We start from the raw sequence: 15,552 nt of genomic DNA on the forward strand, positions 1-15,552 counted from the left end.
TTGCAAATCAAGACTGTGTCATCCAGCTGCTTGGTAGGTGAAGAAAGTGTGTTTAGGACCTAAGTGTAGTTTCTGTATTAAGGTTTAAAGCTATTTTACTGCATCAATTAGTTTATTTCAATCCCTTTTAATTGCTCATAAAGCCAAGCTTAGGCTCGCCACTCAAAAGCAGACCAATTGCTCCCCCCACTGGCAGTAAGCGACCATTACACCAGGGCGCAGGGATCGCAGATAAAACAAGCATTAATAAGAGAAGTTAAATTAGAGGGGGGTTCCACTTAATTACTGCACAGTCAGCTAAGATTTGACAGACTGATAACCTGAACTTTTCATTCTCTTACCAGAAAGATTCACATACACAGGTTCACAAAAACTAAAAGTTTAAAAGTAGAGAATGTAGAAGACAAGGCGAGGCACCTGAAACATGGAATCATGGAGTGGTTTGGGTTGAAAGGGATCTTAGAAACCGTCCCTCCTCCAGTTCTATCCTCCTCCCAGGGGCAGGGACACATTCCAAGAGCAGGTCAGACTGCAGGGGGCTCTGAGTGGCCTTGAACACTTCAACGGATGGGGCACCCACAACTTCCATTGGCTACCTGTTCCAGTGTATCACCACCCTCATAAGGAAGAATTTCTTCCTAATATCCAATCTAAACTTACTCTCCCTTCAGTTTGAACCCACTCCCCCTTTCCCTGTCACTACATGCTCTAATAAATAGCCCCTCTCCTCCTTTCAGGTACTGGAAGGCCACAGTTAGATCACCCTGAAGCCTTCTCCAGGCTGAACAGCTCCAATTCTCCCAGCCTTTCCTCACAGGAGAGGAGCTCCATCCCTCTATCATCTTCATGTCCCTCCTGTGGACTTGCTCCAGCACATCTGTCCTGAGCATTCTCAGACTCAGTAAAATGCTCCCATCAATTTTGAACACAAGGAATCTAAAATAAAGAATATAGTATTCTCTGTACTCCACCTACAGAGACAAGCAGGAATAGTTTTTCATGCAGAATCTGCTGCATGGGGATCTTCCTTGCAAAACTTATGTGAGAGCTGAAAAGCCTTAGAAAATATTCCCATGAAATACAAATCCAGTGGATTTAAAGAAGCAAAACTTGACAGACAAAATCCCTGACATAACAAGTAAAATCTTAATCCGCGCACAAAGTGAATTTCAATCAGGTCAACGTCAAGTTAATTTTCAGCATTTGTTACGTGCAAAAACTTACTCAAATACTGTAAGAAAGAAAAAGTATTTCAGTAGCATTTTCAAGAGCTTTATCTGTGATACTGTTTACCTACAGACATCCTCAGTGAGAACCCAGACCTGCCTCAGGCAGCCAGAGATGCTGAATTTGGTGATTGCAAGGCCCATGCTGAACACCAGTAACACATCCTTGCTGAATGATAAAGTTGTAATGATGCAGCTCAGAAACCAAGTGTCTTCAGGCTTTTTATCAAGCAAAGACATTCCAAATCCCGTCCCTTTTTTTTTTTCTTGGGAACTTGAGTGAATATTGATGACATCAAGAGCTCTCAGCTGAGAAGAGCAGTGCCTTCAGCCTCAGCTCCTGTTGTTACTCACATCAGTGGTGCACAGAGTATCAGCTAAAATGTGCTCAAAATCAAAGACATTTCTCCTGTAAGTCCCTTTATCAACTCAGCAGCACTGAATAGTATGCTACTGTTAACTGAAGATTTACAGTCCTGTTAAATAGTAAAAAATATAAAGCAGCTATCCCACTAAATGACAGCAGTTTTCCTTGGAAAAGAACACATAGCACACAAAAATTAAGTGTTTGGCTTTCTCATTGAACAGGTTGGTTGCCTACAAAACCAAGCTTCAACAGATTCCACAGCCTGATCACTCAGGAAGGATTTTGTAGCTCTCCTCCAAAATATTTCAAGCATATCCACAGAAGAAAAATCTGTTGTGTTATGAAAACTCCTGGGATAAACACTTTCAGGAGAATAATATATTGTGCTAATCACAGGTTTATTTATCATTTACCTGATATAGTTATAGTAGTAGAATTATGAAGTGCTATGTTCATTACAGAATGTTTTGAAAAGCTTTGCTCTTCAGCACATAACCAAAAGTCTCTGACTGTCTGCAAAATGAACTTCAACGGCATTTTATTGCACATGAAACAAATCCCTGAAAATGGAAAAAGAGGCAAAAAGAGACAAATAAAATGTGAAGTGTGATAAATAGTTTAAGAACTGCTACACCTTAAACCAGGAACCCTTAGACCTAGGAAGTACATAAATAGTATTACAAGATGAGAGTAAGGAAAGAGTCCACCCGAAATTTTACTTCAGGTAGCAAACAGTGTTTTCTGAAAATTCACAGAGTTTCTAATTCTCACTGCACAACTCATCACTTTTAGTTACACCATTTTAATCCTCAGCTGACCCCAGACACACTCTGTCATGAACTGTCAAGCAGCAGTTCCAAGTTTGTTTCCAGAGGGAGAGAAAAGCTCATATAAACTATGCTACTATGACCAGAAGCCTGAAGGATGCACTTTTAGTATCAACAGACACATTCTAAGCAGTATTACAAATTTATTTTTTTAAGTTATGACATTCTACTTACCTTAATGACAAATTTGTTGGATGCCATGATAGGTCAGTGTAAGCTGGTCCTATAAAAATAACAATTAAAGGTGATCAGCACTGGAGAAACACTCAGGTCTCTACAGCAATCAAGAAGGAATTTCACATCTGTGGCTCATTCCTTCATGACTACAGTTCTTCAAACCCTACACTCTGCTTTTAAAAAAACAAAGTAAACTCTTATGTAAAGGAAAATTACTTTACTACCTGTGTTGGTTTCTTTTAGTGAACCTCATAAGCGTCCAGGCACTCTGCATCCAACACAGGAAACACAAAGTTAGAACTCTTTCAAGTAAGAAACTATAGTTTATGGTATCCAACCATATAGACATGTTATTTAAAATTGTGTACTACACATGTGAAGCAACATGAGCTGAGTCTTCTGGTGGTTGCACAAAAGCAAAGTGAACTTTGGACATCCTCCTCTCTTGCTTATCCCAAACAGGACCTAAATCACTTAATTTGGGACCCTGAGTGAAGTATATTGAGCTGCACAGCCTGTGACCCTGCCTCAGACTGTTCCAAGTACCTCAGGATTAGAAGTTGAACATTCCCTTGGGCTCAAGAAAAAAAACCCTCAATTAATTTCTAAGCTTTTTTTCCAAACTGGCAATTACAGTCACGCACTGAAGCTAGCTGGGAAGCTCATCATCCTCCACATATATAGGAGCCAAAAACTGACTTGTCAAAAAAGGAGAAAATCAAGTTAAACTCAATAAAGTCTTTCCAGCTAACTCCACAATGTTGGGATTCAGGAGAGAGATGCAATGGGCCCTACAGTACCAAATTAATAGCTACAAAAAACAGGAATACAAAAACCATGACACATTCTGTTTTCACAGAGGGTAGGAAGAGAGCCAACAGACAACAAAGAGACTTGGATGGGTCAGAAAACCAGGTGAAGCAGAGTCTCAGTAAAGTGGCAGGAGGCAGAGTATCCAAAGAGCACAGCTCAAGCTTCAAAATAAAGAAAATCAGTAGCTGTTGTCTGCAATAAATGAAATGCAACAGAAACCACACTGAGAATAGAGCTGCCTTTTGTAATCTAAAGTTTCCGAAAGGATTAGTCTCTTTAAATGACAAATTTGGCCAATTTTGTAGGAGATGGTACAGCAAACTACAAAAAACTGAGGAATGTGTACACATTTGTCATTGCATACTTCAATGAAGTACTGTGATAGAGCTGACAAAATTTCAGGACGCAAGTCAGGTCGGGGACATGTGTTTCTGTCAGGCACTAACTACACTCACATGTTTCAAAATGCAGCTGATATCACTATTTAACTTCAAAACAGTGCAAAAGAAGATCAACACCCACTTTAAAACTACACAGCGTGGCACAGATGATTTTAATCTTAAAATTCTGAACAGTCCTGCACACAGAAGCTGGAATACCATCATGCCTTGTGCTATGCCACTATCATTCTCCCTTGCACCAAGCAGCCCTGGAAACTTCTCCATTTTATCAGATTAAATCCTGCCAACTTTACTGATGGCCATTTTGAGAAACACAATGCAAGTAACAGAGCTCTGGACCACCTGAGATATCCCAGTTCAGTTCAGTCCTGCAGTAAGTTCAGCTGAACTTATCCTGGCATCACTGATGCCTTTCTGATAACAATTTACTCTCCAAATGATACTGTTGCAATACATCTACTACTATTCATGTGAGAACAGGCAGAAATCCCCTCCAAATCCAATTTACAAAATAATAGAAGAAAAACATAAAAAGGAAAAGGATGCACAAGTAAAGTTAGCTTTGGTTCAGTTTGCTCTTCCTGGGAGTAAGCTGACTTTGGGAGTTTGCCAACTACCCCATTCTTTGCACTGACCACAAAGATAAGACGAAGGAAATACAGCAGACAGACAAAATGTAAGCAAATCCACAGAAAACAAAAAAGGAAATATTTTATGTGTGAACCATCAGGGAAATCACCGAAGTGACACAGGTGAAAAAATACTCAACACTAGGACATCAGAAGATGAGGAAAACCACACATCAAATGTTCAAGGAAGAAAGAAAGAAGAAAAAAAAAAAAAAAAAAAAAAAAAAAAAAAAAGCTAGCCCAAAATACGTCTCCTGTCTTTAAAAAAAAATTAAACACCAAAAACAGAGGTCTGTTACAGCCACTACTGTTTGACAGCAAGATTCTGTCTCATGGAATGTTTTTTCTGTTGCACACCTCTAAAATAAACCCTACATAAGGATATAGGAAGATAAGCAAATACAGCAGAAAAACCTCCTCACATGACTACATATATATTAAAAAAAAAAACCTTTATGTGGGATGTGTAGTATTCCAAGACCTAAAATGCTGATACAAGTGCACGAAGATATGATTTAGAATTAAACACACAGGTTGCCTGTAGCTGGAGTGAGACACACCTAAAGAATAATGTGGCATAATATCTTTTTCTTAAATTTGAGTAAAATGGAGTGGTGGATACTCAGGAGAAGCCAGAAAACATGTCACCCAGAGAGCAAACTCAAGTGTCCTCTGCCAGCTGATGAGCAGCATCCTACCTTAACAAAGCAGCTTCCCGTGGTGAGGAAATGCAGAACTGGAAACTCCTGGCATACACTTGGAGACAGAGCAGCAAACTTCACACACTGCCCATCACCGGGTGCCTTGACCACACGTGGGGAGACGGGACACCTGAAAACGGCACAAACAAACAAACAAACGCTAATTAAGGAACTCTGTAGGGTGAGCTGATATTAACTAATTTTTTTTTTTTTGCAGCTCGAAATTAACTATTGCAACATAAAAGAGGTGTTTTTCGAACTTTCCCGTCCAGCACTGGTCAGTTTTTGGGAGCGGATCCTAAGCTTGGGACGAGCGGTGCAATGCTCAGCTACTCACACCTCCAGGAATGCATCTCTAACTCTGAAAAGACACGCTACAATCTTCCCATTTGCCACTCAGGATTTCTATGCCCACTGTTGCCAATGACTCCACTTAACCCTTGAAAAACGCTCTTCCAGTCGGTCAGCACCTTCTCTCCTCATTGTTATTCACACCCCTTCATTCATAAACTGCCCTTTCTCATTTAAGGCTCAACAACTCGGCGCTTCCGACGAGCATCAAAGGACCGTCACAAACAGGTACGATTATCTTGTTTCGCTTTTGTGAAACACCTGAATGCAATTAGCACTGAAAAATTACTATCTAATTTGAAAAAATTATACTCCTTTCTGCACGGAGATCAGCCGTTAGATACTTGTATTTTGGCTACAGTCGTAAACTCTGCAACTATAAAGGAAATTGAAAACAAACCCATTCATTAACGCATGAATATAAAACGAGGTATTCTTGACAGCGACTGCAGGAGCAGAGAGAGGAGTGAACACAGGAGAAGAATTACTGTATTCACAGGAGTATTTCTTGTACTTACAGGACTGAAAACAGGAAAAGTGAATACAGGAAGGCAGAAGAGCTAAGGAAAAGCGGAGGTCAGGGAACAAAGTTATTTGAATTTGTGTTGGCCAGGGCACTTCTGCCCGCCCACAGGAAGCCTCAGACAGCTGGGCGCAGGTGTACGGCCGAGTGCCTACAGCAGCAGGTATGTTAAGGACGAAAGATTAGAGATATATATACGATTTAAAGCCCGGCCTGTGCTTGGCCAGGGTGAGCGGGGATGAGAAACGGTTCAGCGCGGCTGAGGGAGACTCGGTGTGAGCCGAGCGGCACCGCCGCCAGAGCCCCGGCTCTCCGAGCATCCCCTCAGAGGTTTAACCGAGGAGAAAAGAGGAGCTGGAGCCCCAAGCGCAGCCGCAAGAGCCGGGCGGCACAAAGCGGCCGTACCCTTCCCCACACCGCGCCCGCCGCTCCCTTGCCCTACCCAAAATGGCCGCGCCCTCCTCCCGCCGCTCCTCTGCCCTACCCAAAATGGCCGCGCCCGTCGCCACGGCCCGCCCCGCGCCGCCCGCACGCAAAATGGCCGCGCCCTCCTCCCGCCGCTCCTCTGCCCTACCCAAAATGGCCGCGCCCGTCGCCGCCGCCCGCCCCGCGCTGCCCGCACGCAAAATGGCCGCCGGCGGCCGAGGCGGGCCCGGGCCGCGAGTGACGCTGCGCTCGGCTAATGGCGGGCGGGGACGGGCGGCACGTCCGGGGTCGTGCCTCTTGCACTTCTTCTTCCTGCCGGGGCGCGTTTGAACGTGTGGGGGGCGGGTGGCTGTGACTCCGTGAGAAGGCTCCGTGGTTGTGCCTCCCTCGTCTCCTCCCTGCCCGAGGGGGAGAAGTCTCAGGTGCGCCGTGGCCGCGGTCTGTGCCCGCGGCAGCTGCTGCCCGCTCAGCGCCCGCGCTGCGAGGTCGTCGGGAAGGAGGAGGAGGAGGAGGAGTGGGTTGCGAGGGCTCCGTAGGTGATGGAGGGAGGTGGCTGCTAGTTGGCATTGCACTTGTCAGGGGCATGGAGTTGTCCGGATGTAGCAGCGTTTCTTCCCCGAGTTATAGCTTTATAGCCGCTCAAAGCAATGAGGTGTTTTGGTATAAAGTGTGGGTATACGTGCGAAGTCGCATAGAAGATTTTTTTTTTCCAATTTCTTATTACACGAGGATCAATTTATTGCTCTCTTCGTGTTGGTGCAGGTTCTGAATGCCAAAAGGTGGTCAGGCAAAGCTGTGCTAAGGTAAAGTGGTGTCAGAACCATCTCACTTTGTTTTGCCTGCAGTTTAAAAGTTCTTTATTTCCTTAGGAGCTCAGCTACTCATTGAATTTTATTGACTGTAGGGGAGAAAGGTGCTTTTTGAACCTGCTTTTGGGCTCCGAATATTTAGCATCTGAGCAGTAGTGCTTATAATTAGATAAAGCTTTGTTGTGTTTAAGATTTAGCATGCCAAAGCTCGAAGCAAATGTAGCAATTAACATTTCAAAATGTCTGAATTGAAGTTTGTTTATTTTGGGGTTTCTTTTTAGGTTCACAGAGTAAAGCTTTGTGTTTAGTGTTTTAGTCATCTGCTGCACTGCAATTAAAGATATTAACATTCAGCTTCATCTGTTCAGTGTTGTTATTATAGAGTAAGAAAAAAAAAAGAATTTCTAGAGTATGTTTAAAATAATAAATTATCTTTACCTAGGTAGATGCCAGTTTGCAGTGGGTCTTAAAACCTTCTGGAACGACAACAAAGTTCTGATTGTTATGGGAACTAGCCTGGGGCTAGTGCACTGGGGCTGGTGTTACTTGAAGTCCAGTCCTATTTTCCAAGTGAAGACAGAGGATTTTATTCCAGAGCCTGGGATTCTGACATTCATGATGCAAAGAGATCGCAAAAATAAAGAAAAATAGCATTAGCACTGTGATTTTGGGGTAAGTTGCCTAATTAGTGGTATCTGTGTCTTTGAGGGAGAAGGTGAATTAATTGAGAATTTTCAAACAGATACAGCCTTGGTGTTCTAACTTTAGTCTTTTAGAGTTTTATTCTAACTTGCAAGTGAGTTAATTTTTTGTACCTCCATGGACCCAAAAAATGCATCATAAATCTCAAAAACGACTGCTAAATCCCACATGATGGGATCAATTAAATGAGGGTATTATATGTCTTAAAGATCTGTTAAAACAAGCTCCAGTAACTTCAGGAAGCAATCAGACTCTTGTGACTGGGTCTATAACAGTGTCTTTTCAGGCTTAAAACTGTCCAGAAATAATTGTGGCTTTACATAGTAACATATTCTGTTTTAATAGCGGTAGTGCTTACAATGGAGAATGAAACAAAATGAAATACAAGTGTAAATACCGTAGAGTTTGCATAGAAACATAAATAAACTTTGATTTAACTTTTACGAACTGAAAAACTTTCTTTGTGGGCATCTTGAAGTAAGAAACCTTTGTTTGAGCCAGATTTCTTAAAGGTGTTTGAAACATCAAAAGCTGGTGTTTCTGTTGCCTGGCAAGCGCTGCTGACTAGTTGAGTTCTTTTGTTCTCGATTAAAATCAGATGGACACCACTGCAGTTTTGATACTTCAGTGCAATTCAGTGAAGTTTATGGTACCCTGCTACTCACAGTCCTGCTGGTAACAGTGTAGAGCAGTGGTCAGAATTGAAGCTGTTAATAACAGGTATAAGCGATGCACTGTCTGTGTTTGTAGTCAAATCGTATTAGTAGATTTTCTCCGTTAAAAAGCATTATAGAATGCGTAGGCCAGTTGAGGTTCAGCAAGGCCCAGTCCTGTGTCCTGCACTTGAGTCACAGCCCTGTGCTGAGCTACAGGGAAGAGTGGCTGGAGAGATTCCTGGGAATGCTGGTGGTAGCAGCTGAATGTGAGGCAGCGTGCGCAGGCAGCCAAGGGAATCCTGGCCTGGAGCAACAGTGGAGTGGCCAGCAGGACCAGGACAGTGATTGTCCCCTGTGCTCAGCAGTGGTGAGGGGCTCCAGCTTCAGAGAGGACATGGAGATGCTCAGTGAGTCCTGAGAAGGGCAGTGTGAGGAGCGTGCCTGAGGGAGCTGGGGCTTTTCAGCCTGGAGAAATCAAGGCTCAGGGCAACCCCTTTGCTCTCTACAACCACCTGGAAGGAGGCTGCAGACAGGTGGGGATCAGTTGTTGCCCCAAGTTTGCCTGCTTTTCTTTGTTTGTACTTTATTGTCACGCAGCTTCAAGAAAACTGTGTCTATTTTTAGCATCTGTTCTGTTTACATATTTCCCCTCTGGGAGGAGAAAGATGGTTGATGGTGATGTTCACCAACGAGGTCAAAGAGGTGGCTACCTGTGTAGCCAATCTTTTCCCTTCTCATCCAAGTGTATATAAGATGGAGTCAGAAAATTAAAGAGAGCTTTTCCTGCTGACCTTTGTGCTGCCTGCTTTGTTCTTTCGTGTCCCTAACAGCGACAATCAGTAACAAGTGCTGGGACAAGAGGAAATGGCCTCAGGTTGCAGCAGAGGAGGTTTAGATTGGATATTAGGAAAACCATGGTCACAGGAAGGGTTGTCAAGCCCCGGCACAGGCTGCCGAGGGAGGTGGCTGAGTCACTATTCCTCGAGGTGTTTAATGGATACATAGATGTGGCACTTGGGGACGTGGTTCAGTGGTGGCTTTGGCAGTGCTGGGGTTAAGAGCAGGACTCCACTTTAAAGGTCTTTTCCAACCTAAATGATTTTTTGATGCAGTATCTGATAGACTGGATACCGACTGGAAGAGTCCTGTGACTTTTTTTGGTGAAAACTAAAACTAAAATAGGTCAAGTTATGCAATATTTTCATAAGGTTATTCTAATATCTTTCTGGTTTTTATTGTAGCTTGAAGGTTTTCATCTGTGACTGTGGCCGGAAAAGATGAAGAAAACTCCCTGGATTAGAAAGAACTTTCTGCTTGTAGCCGGATTGTCAGTTATAGGTGTCCACTTGGGAACCATGCTTGTAAACTTTGTTGCAAAAAAGTCTGCTCAATCTCAATCAGAAGCTAAAAGAGATCGTGGGGAATGAAATAGCTTCCTGCTGTCACTATTTATCAGTTTTGCAACATAATTTAAGCCTGATTTTTAAGAGAGCTGTGATGGGTAGTTTCAAGAATGTTATTTATACTGTTTCATACTGAAAACAATAATCCTTACCTGCAAAGAATTAAAATGTACTACTTTTAAAATTTAAAAGTGCAATGAATCATAGAGCCAAGTAAAATTGCAATGTTTTGTTGGCTAGAATTAAAATCTTACCTTCAAAATGTCTCGCCTTGAAGCTAAAAAGCCTCCGTTATTTATTAGTGAGCCTTTAACTAGAGATGCAGTGAGTCAGTCACTGTCTGTGCTGAGCGGAATATTAAAATCTTCCTACGGTCCTGCTGGTCGACTCAAGCAGCTCCACAATGGTGTGGGGGGCTGTGTTTGTACCACTTCCCAATCCTCAGCCCTCTTGGGGCACCTTTCCATCAGCCAGCCTGTGCTGCGTGTCCTGACAGCCTCTGTACGGAACCACGTGTCACGTTTCAGTGACTGTGGCTTATTCGCTGCCATTCTTTGCTGTGGCTTCATCGAAAATTTCAGGAGCCTGAACGTTGCACCTTTTACTGTCATTAAAATAAGCAGGCATCTTCTGAGTTTGTGCATGGAGCACCTGAAATCTGAGGCTTGTGGTTGCCGGGTGTCAGTGGATTTTAGCAGTGTTGAGACTCTTGCTTGTTTGGTACGTAGCATTTTAACAAGCAAACCTGCTTGCATGCTTAATAAAACTGAAGTTGATCATCTCACCTCACTGGTTTTAAAGGCTTTTATATTTACTGTTCCGTGTCATGTTGAGGCTAATGCTGTTTTGGGGAAGTGTGTGATAATACCTGTGAAAGGTAGAAGAGTTGTGGATTCTACAGTTTTTCCCGGACTGCTCTTAGAAACGCCCGAAATCCAATTGGGAAAACCACTTGCTGTCAAAAGGACTGGTTCAAAGATGATCAAGATTGCCCTTTTCAGTGTGTCCATGTCAGGCGACGGCTTTAACCCTGAGGAAGGAACAGTAGCAGTCCATCACGGCATTTCTCTGGAAGTCTCAGAGCTGAACCAGTTGCTTAATGTGGGGAAGCAGCTGGTTAAGGATGAGGTGGGCCTTGTAGTGTGCCAGAAAGTGATGCATCCCTCCTTGAAGCAGTACCTGCAGGAGCACGGTGTCCTCGCTGTGGACAGGGCTGGGCTGTCAGTGATGGAGCCCCTGGGCCGCATGACAGGTAACAGGCTGCCAGTTCTCTGCTCTAAACCACTGCCCTGGGGTTTTCATGGTCAGGTGAGCATTACCTGGGGTGGAGTCATTGCAAAGGAGGAGTCTCTTATTTTCCTCTCCAACCTACCTAAGCAGCTGAGCAAGAGTTGTTCTTTTCTAGTCTAAAAACTATTTTTCGAGGTTATATTGGTCTTTTGCAGGCCCTGATGGTGGCATACCACAGGTGTTATTCCTGCTTGCTGCATGAGTGATATCCAGTTCCAGAAACTGTTTTTAAACTGGTTCAAGGAAAATGAAACAATTTTTTTTATTTTTTTAATCTGAAACTGCCACCAAATCTCGCAGTCTAAATGTGTTGGTTTCTGTGGTTTCCTGTGTGAATTGAAATGTCAGGTATTGAACAATCTATATAAGTTAAAAAGCCAAGAGGAATAAAGTTTGTGCTTTATAAAATGCATCAGCTAGCTGTTCTGATGGTACCACATACTGTTTTCTCCATTCTTAATTGACAGGTTCACAGCCTATAGCTTCCATACATTCATTGTCTCCTGGCTGTTACGGCACTGTGAAGGATTTGTGCGTTGAGAGTTTTGCTTCAAAGCATTTTCTACATCTAATTCCTGAGGACACAGTTATCTGCAGCCTGATACTCTGTAACAGAAGTGAAACAGCATGGGATGAGTTGAAGGTAGGCAAATTTTCTTCAAATCTTTTATTGGAAAGCTATGTTTTTAATGGAGAAATAAAATGCTGAGAAATATTAAATATATTGAGTTTAGAAACATAGTTTTTCCAGTACATAAATTAAGTTTATTTGTTTCAAGGATTTCAAAATCCTTGAAGTGCTCATGTTCATTTAATGCCTTTGTTTTAATGCAGGGATTTGTTTAGGGACAGGTACATGTTTCACCTGTTTTTGAGGCCAGTGCTGGGTAAATATTTTCATTTCCATTATCATTGCTTGGTCTATGAGAACGTAAAAATCAAAACTGCCTAGCAAAAAGCTGGCAGCAGCACATACAATGATAGTCAGGTATTATTTTGCGTTGAACAGTTGGTCTGGAAATGTCATTGATGCTGATTGACTTTTTAGATACAGCCCTGTTTTGAAAAAAGAAGGATTAAAATGCAGCTTTTTATTTCTGCCTTTCCATAGCGTGGACAAATAAAGACGATTTCTCATTAAGTGAACATGGTTTTGGAAATCCCTCAGCAGCTTTATATCCACATGTAATTCAAGTTTATGGAATCTGTACCAGAAACTACTGAAAATACTATTCTGGTGGTTTTTTCAATGGGGGCAATTCCTCTTAATGGTGGTATGTCTAACAAGAATTTCATATGGCTTTCAGCGTGTCTGTGAAACTGCAGAACACGTGTTGCAGTTAACAGTGAAGGAACCTTTGGCATTATTAGGAGGGGGCTGTACAGAAACTCACCTGGCTTCATACATAAGATACAAGGTACATAAGACATAAGGGGTTTAAGATGCTTGATACACTTAAGAAATTAGAATTTATGTAGAATCCCTACAACAGTTAAAACTCTTGTCTCTTTCTAGATTAATGTGGCATTTTTGCTTACTGCTAATATAAAATGAAGGAGTCTATTTGAAGCACTCCGTTTTAATTATATCCATTAAATTTAACACTGTATTTGTACTTGTTGATCTTTCTTTAGGTATCTATTATAGTAACTGCATATTTTTAAGTGTTGAAAATATGTAGAGTTTTTATATTGAAAGATGATAATGCAGAACTCCACTTTGACTCTTTCCTATTGTGGGATAATCATGACTTAAACATTTTTTAGTTAGAACCGAACCATCTGTTTTGGGGGGAAAAAAAAGCAGCAGTATGATACATGTTTAAAATTATTTCTGTAAAACAGTGTTCTAACTTTGCTTTCCTGGTTCTGGTTTCTTTTTTAGAGTTCTAGTCTGCCTGCCAGCACTTTCAAAGACCTAGATTGTTCTCAGACACAATACCAATTGGTTGCTGAAGGGTTTTGCCGTTCCCTGGAGTCTGTAGCTCGCTCTCTGAGTCACGATGGTGAAGAAATTCTTACAGACATGATTTATGGACACTCTTGGTTTGTTCCATCAGGTTCTCCCTGTGTCTCCAAGTGGTCAGATCTAGTTTCAAGATGTGGCTGTGGGGTGAATGATAACACAGAGGACCTCAGCTGGAGGTTTTTGCAAAGCCAGTCTGGCTCTCCTGTTATACAGGGCTGTCCTAAAGAGCCCTCAGCAAAAGTTGCTGATCTTCTGACTCTGGATTGCTTTGCTGCCAAGTGCAGTGGCCTGCAGGTAGCTCTGGAGACAGCCAACCTGATATTGGATCTTTCATACATAATTGAAGATCAAAATTAGAATCACAAAATTAATTGTGATTTGTGTTGCATAGCAAGAAAACATTGAATTGAAAGCAGGGTAAAGTATAATGTGTTAAATTACTTGAATGGGTTGGAATGTGGACAGCAGACAGAAATTTTAAATTCATCAGTTGGCTGCTGAATACTCTTCTTGATGTTAATCTACTGTGCTCTCAACCATTTTCAAATGTTCAACCTATTCCCTCTGCATTAAGGAAAGTTTTGGATATTGGCTAGCTCTGTGGCATCTTCAAAGGAATGAGAGAAATGGATTCACTTGCTGAGAAAACGTGCTATGTGTAGAGTTTCAGCAAAAGCTTTACACATTCAAAGAGACTTCTATATTGCAGGAGAATTTTATCACCGGTATTTTTAATTTTGTTGGTAAAAAAGGCTTAGCAGATACCTTGAACCACTTGTTTTAAATTTTGTCCCAAAGTTTTTGTCACAGTATACTATATGTGTATGCAGTTTCTATTGCTAAATGGCTGAAAGATTTGAATTCATACACGTAATTTATTTAACAAGTTATAACAACTCAATTTAGAGCTCTTAAGGGAGCACATAGGTAACAGAAGATTTGAAAAGAAATGGCAGACTGGGTGGAAAAAACTTGTCAAGTGGACCTTGATTTTCTTCTGTGGAATACAGGGCAGTCTATAATGAAATTTCTATCATTTAAGCAAAACTGCAAGAATGTCCCACTTACCATTCAATTTAACTCTTTGACTGTACATGGCTTCTTTTAATAAAGTAATGCTTTAAGCTGCTCAGACTTGTTTTGATCTTTAAATAAGACTGTAGACTGAATAATCAAAACTTTCTTATTCTCAGCTTGCATGCAAGATCAAAAGGGGTGTTACAGTTTCTTACTTAAGCTCATTTTCTTTGCCACTTTTCTTCTCCCTTTTTGTTTTCAGTCACAAGGGACAAATTGTTTATGGTGTGTTTCCAGAACACATCCCAGTCAGTTCCAGTCTAGTCTGCTTATTTTTTCCTGCTCTCTTTTAAGTTTTTAATAATCTATTTACTGCATATAAGCAGTAGATTTGAAATATGTAATTAAAACCAGATCTTTCCAGACCTTTAGTACAAAGTCCTTTTAATTTTTCAGAACATAAGTAATCATTTTCTCACTGGGAAAAAAAAAGGAAGAGTTATTTAAAGTTCTTTATCTTTTTATGACCTGGAATGATTGCTTCAGTGCTGTAAGGCATCCTTTGGGGGCTTGTGCAAGGATTGATAATGGAGACTGCTGAAAGCCAGTTACTAAAAGGGCTGCTTTTATATCTTGATCATCCCATATGCCATGAACTATATGAAAACATCAGGAATAATGAAGCCAAATGATGGTGCATATCTTAAGGCACAGAAAAATCTTGGTAATACTTCATCTAATTGTGATTCTCCAGCTCAGAGTGCTGAATTATGCTATTTTACTTCCTATAATAGCAGCTCGTTATGCAGTGTGAAAATGCTGAGTTTAGTGACTACAGCTGTGAAGTGAAAATTAAAATAATATTCAAGTAGAGGTAGTTGTGAGTGTTCTTTTGTCTTGGTATCTGAAGGTGGAATCACAGGTCTTGAATCAAAGCTGGCAATGGTTTTTATTCTCTCCCAAAAAGAAACTCCCAGATTAAACTGAACAAATTAAATTTAGTTTTGCTAAGTAGCTAAAAATTAATTTATACATTAATTAAAGATTTTTTCTCCTGTATCAATCATTTTAATAAGAATGAATATTTGTTTCCTACTGTGACTAAAAAGGGTAAATAAGCAGCTTGCTCTGCTCTTTATGGACAGTATGGGTTCAGTTCTCAGTTGTACCACAGTAGGCTTGAACCTTTAGTGTTTAGTCTTGCCTCATCTTTAAGGGGTAACATAGGAGGAGTACAACTTTGAACACCTTTTAAAATCCAAGTA

At 41.4% G+C, this 15,552-nt stretch overlaps 4 protein-coding genes across 6 annotated transcripts in view; 3 read left to right on the forward strand and 1 right to left on the reverse strand.

The window, feature by feature from the left end:
• Window positions 1-6,653, reverse strand: part of SLX4IP (SLX4 interacting protein) — a 70,297-nt gene extending 63,644 nt beyond the window's left edge. For 2 of the 3 annotated variants that reach the window (XM_066316532.1, XM_066316530.1), the window contains exons 1-3: window positions 6,011-6,125; window positions 5,139-5,271; window positions 2,595-2,643 (exon numbers count right to left, since the gene is read on the reverse strand). In XM_066316532.1, coding sequence (XP_066172629.1) covers window positions 2,595-2,621 — 27 coding nt within the window. In that variant the 5' untranslated portion in view covers window positions 2,622-2,643; window positions 5,139-5,271; window positions 6,011-6,125. Of the gene's footprint in view, window positions 1-2,594; window positions 2,644-5,138; window positions 5,272-6,010; window positions 6,126-6,589 lie in introns of those variants that run through there. The other variant, XM_066316531.1, reaches the window with a different exon arrangement.
• Window positions 6,654-6,796: 143 nt separating this feature from the next.
• Window positions 6,797-7,901, forward strand: LOC136358578 (uncharacterized; the record flags this gene model as incomplete). Its single annotated transcript, XM_066314454.1, has 2 exons — window positions 6,797-6,863; window positions 7,693-7,901. Coding segments are annotated over 2 exons (276 nt in total), but the record flags the coding sequence as incomplete, so codon positions are not given.
• A 1,984-nt stretch (window positions 7,902-9,885) lies between these two features.
• LOC136359676 (uncharacterized) lies at window positions 9,886-10,295 on the forward strand. Its single transcript, XM_066316536.1, has one exon. The coding sequence runs from the start codon at window positions 9,886-9,888 to the stop codon at window positions 10,033-10,035; it is 150 nt and encodes a 49-aa protein (XP_066172633.1). The 3' UTR covers window positions 10,036-10,295.
• Window positions 10,273-15,160, forward strand: MKKS (MKKS centrosomal shuttling protein). The gene is made up of 4 exons (XM_066316529.1): window positions 10,273-11,263; window positions 11,769-11,944; window positions 12,609-12,719; window positions 13,187-15,160. The coding sequence occupies exons 1-4, from the start codon at window positions 10,273-10,275 to the stop codon at window positions 13,625-13,627; spliced, it is 1,719 nt and encodes a 572-aa protein (XP_066172626.1). The 3' UTR covers window positions 13,628-15,160.
• The last annotated feature ends 392 nt before the right edge of the window (window positions 15,161-15,552 follow it).

This window comes from Sylvia atricapilla, chromosome 3 (genome assembly GCF_009819655.1).
Source record: "Sylvia atricapilla isolate bSylAtr1 chromosome 3, bSylAtr1.pri, whole genome shotgun sequence".
NCBI lineage: Eukaryota > Metazoa > Chordata > Aves > Passeriformes > Sylviidae > Sylvia > Sylvia atricapilla.